Source organism: Brachionichthys hirsutus, chromosome 11, assembly GCF_040956055.1.
Source record: "Brachionichthys hirsutus isolate HB-005 chromosome 11, CSIRO-AGI_Bhir_v1, whole genome shotgun sequence".
NCBI lineage: Eukaryota > Metazoa > Chordata > Actinopteri > Lophiiformes > Brachionichthyidae > Brachionichthys > Brachionichthys hirsutus.
In genome coordinates this window covers 9,121,910-9,134,298 of record NC_090907.1, presented here as the reverse complement: position 1 = coordinate 9,134,298, position 12,389 = coordinate 9,121,910, and the positions used below count along the sequence as shown (strand labels likewise).

At 42.1% G+C, this 12,389-nt stretch overlaps 1 protein-coding gene across 1 annotated transcript in view; it reads right to left on the bottom strand.

The window, feature by feature from the left end:
- Positions 1-12,389, bottom strand: part of gbe1b (glucan (1,4-alpha-), branching enzyme 1b) — a 61,258-nt gene that overhangs the window by 27,558 nt on the left and 21,311 nt on the right. The window contains exons 8-12 of the mRNA XM_068745238.1: positions 10,588-10,703; positions 9,777-9,904; positions 9,353-9,451; positions 2,453-2,563; positions 2,190-2,361 (exon numbers count right to left, since the gene is read on the bottom strand). Of these exons, the coding sequence (XP_068601339.1) occupies positions 2,190-2,361; positions 2,453-2,563; positions 9,353-9,451; positions 9,777-9,904; positions 10,588-10,703 (626 nt within the window). The remainder of the gene's footprint in view (positions 1-2,189; positions 2,362-2,452; positions 2,564-9,352; positions 9,452-9,776; positions 9,905-10,587; positions 10,704-12,389) is intronic.

The following is a 12,389-nucleotide window of genomic DNA, read 5'->3' as shown; positions in this document are numbered from 1 at the left end:
AAAATACTTAATTAGTTACTTACCAGTGTGGAAAATGTTCAAGTGTTTAATGCATACAATTAATGAGCAGGCAGCACCAAGTATTCATCTATTTGGAAAACTGCGTGGTGGATAGAGGTAAGGAGGGCAAGTAAACCATCTTATACACCCGCAGAAAAACACAAGGGTTAGAAAGAGAACCCTGAATTGCTGAAGCTCTGTCCAACGCAGCAAGCCCACATACAGGCTGCTGCTTGGATTCAAGTTTTTCCTAACAAGCTACACTTCATTAATTTTGGCCAGTGTTGCCCATATTTAGTCGCAATTTTGTGATGTAATTACATTATAAAGTCTAGTGGAAATCTGTAAGGTTATTTTAAGTCCTGAGAAATGAAAGTGTGTGTGTGCTTCCATTGTGTCCCCACTGATTTAACGGCAAAGCCACTGAAGCGTTTCATTTACTGCCAACGCTAAAATTCAACATCCATGCCTCAGCATCTCAAATATGGATCCTCCTTCTCTCTTCTTCCTTCATGGTTTGCAATTGTTCACAAGCTAATAAAAGAGGTTTTCTCTAGATGGGCACATCAAATTGATCGCTCAAACAATCTGCTCCTGGTCAGCACTGACCAAATGACTCACTGAACCCCATTCCTGATATTTGCATAATTGCTCAAACTTAATGAACCTCTTTGTGTGATCTGCAGATAAAACCTTTTTTGCTTTCAATCATTATTACTGTTGACAAAAGCAACATCTTTAAAGTCTGTGAGACAGAAGTTTCAAAAGAGAACACTATTGCTTTCCCTGCCTCCTTAAAGCCGCTCTCTTTTCCACAGCTCTGTTCTTCAAAACACGGAGCATGACAGAGTGGACTAAAACGCACAAATCAATTCAGGTCTTTTTTTTTCTTTATTCAATTGACTTTTTGACTTCATTGTTAAATTAACATTTCAAGTACTCTAAATCAACTCTTCATGTTTCTGATGCTGCAGTGATTGGTGGAGAGTAAAGGTGGCCCCAGTAATAGAGGAGAGACAAAGCACTGAGAGTCAGCAAAATCAGCGTTTCAGGTCAACTTTAGCTAAATAATCAGATATAATTACTATCAACTGTTCTTCAGCTGCCTACAATGGATCAATTCTCTGACATTCTGTTCATCACGAGTTGCCCTGTTATGATTTCCATCAAGAACAGCTGCTTTGATTGTGCAGCTTTTATGCCCACACAGCCACCCACTCCACAGACATTCAGTGTTTCACTTTTTTCCCTGAGAAGCAATCTAGCCAACACAGAATGACAACAAATAAAAAAAAAAGAGAGAAGATCATAGAAATAAATAGTTTTTAACAGTTTGAACTTGAAAGCTTGACCAGATCACCCAGTCACCAGGTGGCGCTAAAATGCTGCAGATCTACACGGAGCCAGAAAGAAGCACACCAGGACATGCATTCCCTTCAACCAAGGTCAACTTCCTGCATCATTAATTGTAACTATATTACCCCTGCCAGCAGCAATAAAAGCAATGCTATAGCTGAGATGATGTGCAGAAGAAAAAAACAAAAAGGAGCATCCCAACAGTGGCTGAGAATTTGTTCAATTTGAAAATAATCTGTTTGATTTCAGACAAAATTGACCCTGATTTTCATCATTTCAAGTTGAGGATTAGTGTCAGCCCCCACCGTGGAAGGTGCTTTTGATTCTCATAATCCGCTGTGACTTGTTGGTGAGCTATTCCAGAAATACATCTTTGAAAGAACTATAAAAATCTAATAACAGAGCACTTTCTCCCACACAGGAAATAAGTACCAATAGTTATTTAGAGCCCTTTCATACCTTCGTGAATTAGGAGAGCATTGCTCAAAATCGGTTTATGAGTGAAATTGTCAGAAACACACTGTAGTGTATAATGAACGCAGATGGAGGGGCTTGTCAATTAAAAACCTGAGTTATGTCTGTATCTGCCTGCTGCCTGTGGAGGATATGGATGGAGAGGATAATTATTGTGTGTTTGGCATATATATTTTTATATAGACCAATATATATATTACCAGAATTGCATTTAATTCTTTTATATAGTCATCCATTATCTTTTATTTAACAGCTTTAACGCCACTGAATTCCTGTTACTAAAGGTAGCACAATATTAATGATTTTTTTTATTCTGGTATAATTGGTTAGATTCTCTTTGTGATACCACGATGACTCACCAATGAAGTTGAGGTAAGCTTCCCCGCCAAGTCCGTGAGTGAGGAGGCGAATCATCTTATGCAGCTGCAAACCCCGGTCAATGACGGGCGTCATGGTATTGCTGAAGCTCATGTTGGTGTACATCTCCTTGTCCATTAGCCAGAAGGCCAGGGTCTTATCGCCAACCAGAGCCTGAAATTATGGATTATGTTTTACAACTCAAAGCAAAAATCATTCAGACTCTATTGGCCATATGAAGCAGAATCTCGCCGAATTGGCCAACCTGATCATGACTTTCTGCATAGGCGATGCATTTTTCACCATAGCGCCTGTTGGTCAGCGTGTGGACAATGTCGCCAATGTTCCAGTCCTCATCTTGAAACTCCTTCAGGATCTACACAGTGACAGAGAGGGGTTATTGGAAAAAGCCCATGATAGATGTGTAACTGAGATATCCATTTGGGCTCTGACGAATGTTTAAAGCTCTCTATTTCAGCTCTGGCAGTCTTTCAACCTTCCTTAACGTTTCTCTGGGTTACACTTCTTTCTCAGATCAATCTCTGTTGTGACATCTCTATATCCACACTGAGTTATGCCCACCTTTGAATGGTGGTAATTGAGTTTTTAATAACTTCACTACAGCCCATGGGTAGTAAGGCATAAGCTCGTTCAGCAAGGTCAGAGCTTCTGATCCAAACAGTGGGATTCAACAATAAATCCAACCATGGAATCAATGCCCCACCACTGGCCTGCCAAAATGAACGCTTTCTGCAAAAAGGAATCATTTTCAGAAGCCGGGAGGAATAAAAGGGTCATAGTGCTTTCATGCGGTCACTAAAACATTTACAGGCAAAAAAAAGAACATGCAAACAAAAGAAAATTGCGTAGACGGCCTAGGGCACGAAGATCATTTAATAAATAAGAGAGATACTAGAAAGCCGCAGTATCAGTATCATTCCCAAGTAGAAAAAAAAAAGAGTTTATTCCCTCCAAGAACCCTTGGTGATGGACATGAAGCCTGTCTGATAGGTGTCGGAGTCGACAAGCCCATCTCAGTGACAGACTCCTCTGTGGAATTGGCTGTGACAGCTGATTGACATGTCAGGAAACCTTTATATTACTCTACTGAGCCACGATCCTCTGAGTAAAGGGAGTAAATTGTGCCGATCAATATGTCCGAGATGAACTGGCTGCTCCACCTAAATAGAGCCTATCCTGCTCTATATATCACCATGTGTTCTCATTCACACGACTTCACCTGAGCCTTGTGTGGCCGTATCGTTCAGTGCCAATGTCACTGGAGAACCGCAGCTTGGTACACACCATCTACATTTATCACAATAAAAAATGTCAGCTCCCTCTGAGCTCATTGGCCCACATCAGATCTTGAGCCATACCGGCCACCTTGTGTCTTTGAATCAAAAGCCGATCGTCTGGAGCAACGAGATTAAGCCTGAGAAGGTTTAAGGTTTAATCTACTGTTTCTTTTAAATGTTTTCATATTATTGGCATTAAAACATGTTTTTGTAAGCATGGAGAATTGCTTTAACAAAGTCACCCTACCAAATATGCATTTAAGTCAGAAGTCCACAACCAGGCGCAGAGAGTTTAATAATGACTTACACAGCTTAGCCCAGAGTGCAGCACCAGCTAAAAATAAATGCTGGCGTCTTTTTCCTTTCTAGGAGCTCCGATATAAAAGCCGGAGAAGTGAATCTGCAGGATGTACTTCGACGATCAGCCTGGCTGCCTCAACATCCTTGTGAGATTATACACTTTACACTTTCCTTATGAATCATTACAATTCAATTCAACCGCAAAAGTGGTCTGAGAGCAATTCATCTGGTGGGACCGTCGGAGCAGAGACAGGAATCACTGGGTTGACGACTTCCACAGCACCAGCTCACCCGCATCAGCCCCGGCCAGCCAAGCTCCCTGGCACCACTGACACTCCACTTCATCAATGATAATGAGCAGTGCACAAATCTTACTTTACAAGCCGGCTGTCAGGAGCCAACCAGAGTGCCCAGATTAATTAGGTAGAGCCAGAAATAATATACTTTTTTTTTTTTTATTCACAGTGCAGGATGAGGTCATCTCACTGCATTGACATGCTGTGACTGATTCAAGCGCTGTTCCATGACTATCACAGGGTAGGAAGGAAGGACTCCGAGGCTGAGATGCATCAAAGCTCTTGTTTTACTGTCGGTGGCTGACCTGAGCATCCTGCCTCTCAGTTCTTTGCAAACAAAGCCGCTGCAGCTGTGTTTCAGCTTGTGTTGCTATGGGGACATCCTGCCTTCAAGCAAATAGTCTAAACCTCAGAGATGAGCGGGGAAAGTGTGCAACACCCAATCTGATGGGTCACGCTAACGCCATGTTTCCTTTCCTCAGTTTAGAAACTAGATGCATTTTTCCCACGCAAACGTCTCTGCCAGACGCTTTGTACAGTTAAGAGACACTTCAAAAATCCTTGCTGAATAAGCCTGCAACATCTCAGTTAACACCATTCAAGGGAGGCCTCAGAGTACAATTATCGAATAGAATGAAGGAGAATGATGCTGAAATGCTGCAGTGAAAAGGAAGGGAGTGCACAGCATCCCTGACCAAGGGTGTCAGAGAGAGTGGGAGGCCTTTACAGGCTGGAGATGAAGTTGCCGACATGTTTATAGAAATTAGGGTTAGGGTTAGGTCGATCATTGCTAGTCAGAAGGCTGAATTGTATGAAGTCATGCTAATTGAAAGTGTTTCCAGTTATGATGGACAGAGCAATGACTGTGGACCGGACATGGATTTCCCCCCCCCCCCCCCTGAAATTAACGAGCAGAGAGCTGTTCAGACAGAGATATTTCATTCAATTAAATGTGGGAACAGAAAAGAAAAAAAAGAAATGACAGAATTGACTCCGAGGTCATTCAAGTTAAAGAGCTGTGAGAGGCAAAGTGGTGATGGAGAATTCTCTGCATCGCCTTCTCTTACGCTAGCTGCGACCGGCAAGCCCTCTACCTCATCTGCCTCTAATTGTTTCAATTACATCTCAATCTATTGTAGCTGGGGGGGAAGGCTGCTTGTTAAATTAGAGGACTTTTGTATCATTATCCATTAGGAGTGACAGCGCTTTATGGGCATGATCAGATCAAATCATCCAAACTTGTGCCGTGCACCTTATCTAGTCCTCTCATTAGGATATCTTAATTTTCACAGCCTGTTGGTCCTGAACCTTGCAGCCAGTGAATGAGTCATATCCATCCGTCATGCTGAGGATGAAACACAGCTTGAGGCCCCTCTGGAGGAACCGATCATCTGTGTACACAAGTGAATCTATAAATAAGCTCAACACCCTGCTGTTCTCCCTCTGTCTCTCTTTCCTTCTGTTTCTTCATGCCTCTGTCTGTCTGTCTATCTGTCTGCCTCCCTCCATCTTTCCTTCTCTCAAAAGCACACCTCCCCGGAGGCTCCACTTGAGTCCATTCAAATCCCTCTCTAACTGACACTCTGGGAGAAGAGGCAAGGCGAGCCCTGAGTGCACTTGACTGACTGTACCAAGGCGTGCTCATATCAATGCTTCCCTGCACAAAAGTGCATACATTTCCCAATTCGCTTGCTCTCCTTCAACTTCACGATTCACGTGGCACCAGCTCTTCTCAAGAAAGCAAATGAAATGAATATTGCAGTGAAGCCTTATAGTTTGAACAGCAAAAGCACACACAATGACTTTTGAGTTGTCCAGAGGACAATCCTGTGAAATCGCTGGTTATCCAATATAGCAGATGGATGCATCTCAGCTCAGCAACTGCAAAGATCAGAGTAAGGTCAAGTCTCTCTCCCCTCTTCTTTGCCCCCCCCCCCCTCCTCCCAACTGACTAAAACCCACTGCTGAGAGACAGACTTGATTAACGATGCATAAGCCCCAGCCCCCTATTGAGATACACAAGAAACTGTGGAGAAATACGACACATATGGCGTTGAGGTCACGCTTTCTCACCAAAATATGAGCAAAAATAACTTTCAGTGTTGAGAAGGAGATAAAAAAAGAAGGTATTGTCATGAATCTTACAACAGATTATCTCTTCATGCATTCTTCAATAAGCTTTTCCCCCTCAAATATCAAGGAAAGTCCTTTCACAAAAACACGAGGGCACACACACACACACACGTGCGCGCGCACCACAAACCACATTCATCCACCAGTCAGCCCAAACAGACAGACAACCTGCTGCCTTTCTGGTTTTCTACAAAATGTACTTTCTAAAGTAATACTGTCTGAATTCATAAAGCCACAGTCATACACTGATGATGAATGGATGGCATTTTTATATAGGCAGGCACAGAGGAAACACGAGGGGGGGGGCAAAGAAAATGCATGATGAGTTATGTACTGATCCTAAACTACAATACATCCAAGATCTCCAAAAGAGAAGAGCATCATCTCAAAAGAAGATCAGGATAAACTTTCTGTGAGCAGATTACAACAAAAAAAGACGTTTAGCTAAAGAAATGCATCATTGGTAAACATCGTAGTTATACACAATGTTTTCCTATTGTGGAGCATTAAGCACTTTGGCAGGGCGCTGTTTGGGCTCAAGCGCCAAGCTGAAGGGTGCATCAACATTTGCTGTGGAAGGACAGAGAATATTTGGAAGATGAATTTAGCAGGTGGTCTGAAGCAGCAGCGGAAGGCAACTCGTCACAATGTGTATACTGCATGATGTAAAGCACTTCAACGCAAGAATGGACATCATTCCAAAAAAATATAAGTTACAGTTTCTGTTATGATTCCAAATAAATAGCGAGATCGGTCTGTCTAAGAATGATGTCCACACACCGTCACTAACCGCATCCTCTAAAGACTTTTCTTTCAAACGCATTCAACTGACAGGGTGGAGAGAAAAGTCAGAAGGTAAAGCCGACAGATTTACAGTCTGTCTGCAGAGGGAGAACAACAACAACAACAACAAGTCTTTTGTTATTCTCTCCAGCCATCACCAACTCTGGTTTTCGTTGAAATAAAGCCTCAATTCAAAGCATTAGTTGCGAAACGATTCCGTCTCTACGTGCCGTTTTCCACCACTGCTTCTCTGATGTATGCCCTCCATCCGGTTCCTACTTTGTATTTTCACATCTATGTGGGTAGTAGACAAGGTGCTTCTGCTGAGCTCTATTTTGTTTTGCTTCTGTCAGGTTTGGAAGACTATAAAACGTGTGTTTACTGCATAATTACCTTGCTGTTCAATGGCGTCTGGCTGATTTGGGGAGAGCGACATAGCAGCTGTTTCTGGTTAAACAAGAAGAACTCTGCTCTTTCACAAAAAGGTGTCTTTCTGCATCACTCCTTTTAGTAACTTTTAGTAACATTGTCAGACAGTTAGGTAGAATACCAACCCCAACTGTTACGACTGTAAAATATTTAGATCAGTTATTTTAGAGGGGTCAACGCATCAAAGATCTGGAAAGAGAGAATCATACGTCTGGATTTCAGGACTATAAACTGCCCGACCGATTGCCATTTTAAGATTATTTATGTGAATATCTTCAATTAAATGAAACTTTTTTTTGGGGGGGGGGGGGAGATTTATTCATATCTGCTTATTTGCTGTCCTGGAAAGAAAATGGCTGGCCATTTCATCGAAATTCATTGTAGCTGAAATAAACCCGAGCACTCCAGAATGAGCGCGTGGTGGTGTGGGAGGTCTGCAGGGACGGGGACATGGCGTGTGTGTGTGCGTGTGCGTGTGCGTGTGCGTGTGCGTGTGACATCCATCTAGTCGTTCTGCTGAACCTGCTGAGAAAAATCCACAGAGCACTGAATTCAAAGAGAAAAATACCCTTTGCTTTGACATGACATTAAGCAGCCACAGGGACAGACGTTTTAGACTGATTAATGAATCAAGGTGAGTCGCTGGATGACCTTGATGCTATTCTCTAAGGCCTGCTTTTCTTTTGCTTTTATTTTCAGTAAAAATGAAGTCTCATCCATCAGTAATTCATAATTCATGATGACCTCCCCATTCACAGAGCAGATCGGATTAGGGGGAAAAAAGAAAAGAAAGTTAGCAGTGCTTTAGAAAAAGCACAGCCACCTCCTTCACGCTGATAAAACCCCCCCTCATGGCTCTATGGGTGGTGGTGGTGGTGGGGGGGGGGCAGCATCTTTTCACACTTTCAATCACATTCACCAAAGCATAGAATTGTGAATTTGACATTATGTCTATCGAAATAATTTCAATATTTTTTCAACTTAACTTTCAGCGAAAGCTTTCAACATCATAAAACTTTTGCTATTATCAGTTTCATTGTATCTTCAATCACACTTTGAGCTACATTTTCAGTATGGAGGCCCAAATAGGAAATATATTAAACTAGAAAAGCACCTCCGCCAAGCAGCTAATTCCCCTCCTAATTGGATTTACACCGTCCACATGCTGATCTGGATCATCATTAAAATGTTATAAATATTTCTTGGTATCTTTAGACGCCAACCATGAAAAGTAAAAGTGAATCGGAGACAGACAAACACTGGCGATTACATTACCTCCACTTCACTTCGGTATTAAATGTACCTCAATGTTATGGTTGTATAAAACCATGCATTTTGAAGGCAGTCAAACACGTAATATATATATATATATATATATATATATTATCCATGTGCATGACATCAACAGTTTTCAGCTGTAACACGAGACCACGCTTCACAGTAATATGATGCAATTTAAACAAAATTCCAACCTAAATGTCGTCCAGGCTGTTGAGGAATTTCTTGTCACAACTGTATTATAATTTCCCAAGGTTATAAACATTTTGACAATATTGCAAGAGTGTGATACTACAGTGCTATGTTTCAGATTCATTACAAATTCAGGTTTCTCCAATGTGCGGGCTCTCGGAAAATACAGGGCAAGATCCTTGTGTCACTATACAATTTTCACACTTGAAAGCCTCTTACAAAGGCTCAAAAGCTTAGCAACAGGCTCGGCTGTAATATAGCACAAGGGTGTTTAATGCCTGTCACTCCCTTTGTCTTCCGTCCCTTTTTTGAAAAGCAGATGATTTCAGTTTTCTCTACTGTATTCAGAGCTTTTACTTAAGTTTCTCGGTCACTACACAGGTATATTATGTGTGTGGAAGTTTCTATTTGGAAAATAATACAAAAAAGTACATTAGGAAGAAGTAAATGTCTTACCTGAATCCACTTGTCAGGGATGGCCATGGCCAGTCGATAATCAAAACCGAGTCCTCCTTCTTCCACTCCTCTGCAGAGAGCAGGCATCCCAGAAACATCCTGCAGAGACCTCAAGCTATTTAATATCACATTTTCCCCTTGTCTGGCCAGGATTCCATCCAAGTATTACTCAAGATCCCATCAATACCACTCCACAGCAGACACATTAAGTGCAGAAAATCCTATACCAAAGCCCAAAAACAGTGACATCCCATTTCCTTTTGCATTACTCCTTAATTAACTAATGAATACCTAAGTAAGCTATGCCTAATGAATAACCGCTTTTAATTAACAATAGCTGTGGGCAGTGTCATTGGAAAGTAGATGCTGAGGGTGTGCGTGTGTGTGTGTGTGTGTGTGTGTGTGTGGCAGAGTGTGTTTTCACCTCTGCAACGGTGATGCAGTCTGGATAAAGGGTATGAAGAATGTGATTTGCAAGCATCAGGTAAACCACTGCATCTTCATCCACCTGTAGGCCAAAGTACTCGCTGTAGTCCCCTGAGAAGCCGACGCCTGAGGAGAAAGCACCCACACAGTCAACATTCACAACGCTTTCGTCCCCTTTGTTGAGAAACAAGCAAAAAACTAATTTGAACAGGGGAAAAAAACAATTCAGACATAAATGCAACTGTGTCATTTTCAAGCTCATTTAGTTTCGAAACTAAGATTGCTGATTCATTATCTTCTCACAAGAACACAAAGCTGCACCGTTAGATGCCGCTTCAGTAACATCCAGCAAAAACATTTTGCGAAAGACATTTTTCAAGCATTAGTTTGTGATATTTATCATTGATAAATACATATTTAAAAAGTATATCGTAAATATCCTGCTTACCTTTCCTTTCCGGAGGTCAAAGTCAAAAGTCAAGTCAAAGTAGCTTTATTGTCAATTCCTTCACATGTCAATACATACAGGGAATGGAAAGGACGCTTCCCACTCTCCCGCGATAAAACAGATAAGGTGGACATTTCTACAGGTGCCCTGTAGACAGTGATGTACACGAACAAGTATTGATTGCATGACTTAAATGCATTTCCCTGCTAATAAACCTGTAAAAAGCTATTTTAAACATGTTTCCACATCTGCTAACATTAACCATTGGTTGTCTTCTAACCATGCTGGAGAATCACTATGTTTTACGGCAGGAAAATGTAGCCTGATCCACGTAACAGTGATGCGTACAGCCCAGTCTTACCTATGCCGTGGTGATGGTACAGCATCGAGGTGACACCATCAAACCTGAAGCCATCAAAGCAGTACTCCTCCATCCACCAGCGCAGGTTTGACAGGAGGAAACGCAACACTTCCCAGCTAGCACACACACACACACACAGTCAAGGTCAGATAAACAAGAGGTTGTGAATTATTCACACAGCTCATCATGCTCTTTAGGCACAGGAGATTAATTTTCCCCACTAAAGGAAATCCACTTTTAGATAACCAAACCTGTGTGTGCTGAGTGTCGGTAACAGGAGTCGATGCTTTCATTAACTTCACCATAGCTCCTGTATATATATATCCAGATGTCTGGGTGAGATATCAGCGGCCTACAGTACAGACTAGACATTTCGGTCAGATCGCTTGCATGACCTGCCACACTCTGGTAAACAAACATCACGCGGAGAAATAAAGTTATTTCTCCTCAGACAAGATCAATCACAAATTCCCACTCACATTGACTTATCTCTTTTACATACAAAGAATTCCTCAAATGAAAATGACTAAACTCAAATTGAATTATTCAACTAAAAATGTATCTGAACGTGAGAGTGTACCTCATAGCTATGTTTTTTTTTTAAATAGTATCCTACGAAGGATGCACTGTCCCTGTCGGTGGGACTGTGTCGGTGGATGTTGGTGGTTTCCATTAAAAGGGCCCCGTCTCCGCTCCTGACTCAACGATGGAGACACATCTGGATTTCAAACAGCTACTCAAAGCAAACTACGCACCTATCCTCTTCTCCTTCAGCGGAGTGTTCCCATGGAAACGTGACTAAAAACTCACGATTCTGTAGTCTGTTTGCACCTTATTTTTCCCCTCCTCAATGACATTAAGCCTCATGAGTGATGCTATGAAGAAGATAGAACTGAGTATTTTTAAACGGCTAGTAATTGCAAAAAGCCGATACATATTTTATTGTCGATAAACCATTTGATGAAGCAGTTTACGAGTCGGAGATTTATGATTCAACAATACCTTCATAAAATGAACAAAATCCCATCCAAACTGGAGTCAATTCTAGTTCCCAAAAGTTTCTCAACATTATATGACAAGGATTACATCCTCACAAATTAGAAGATTTTTTTTTCCCACACAGGAAGACCTGAAAAGACAAACGATGCCTTCCGTGCTCCATTCATCGGGGATGACCAACCTCGGTCCTGTTTGACAGGTGTGAAGCTGCACGTTACATCAGTACTTCCTCCTTCCCTTGAGGAGGAACACAAGGGAGTATGGCATGATCCGATATGGCAGCCCGACTGGGTGGTCATGCAGGCCCTGTGATAAATAGATTAGGTCCTCCACTCCATTGCGCAGAGCCAACAAAGGCTCAGACACAATGTATCCTCACGGGATGGCGATAATAGCCAGTGAGAGCCAGAGGCCCAAGATGAAACCGTACCGCCACATTATGACCCACAACGCCATTCATCATCAAGTCCTATTACAGCGGGAATGTAGATCTCTGTACACGATGCAATACACCACTTATCTGCCCAGTTCAATTACGTTATCGCTCTGTCGTTGGTATTAGCACATTGCATATTAAACTGTTCGCGTGCTAAAACGCCGGAATGCTGGTGGAATCCGGTTAGAGAGAACCGATAAAGTCCTAATGTTCCTGTGAGCGGAGGAAGACGGGGTAAACGATCGTCTGCTGCTACTTCTCCAAGAAGACACGCTGCTACGGGAGTCTCTGCATGTCGCACCACATAACGGACTTCCTGCTTCATGCTTAGTTGCTCCGTGTCAGAGCTTACTTACTCATCTTACTT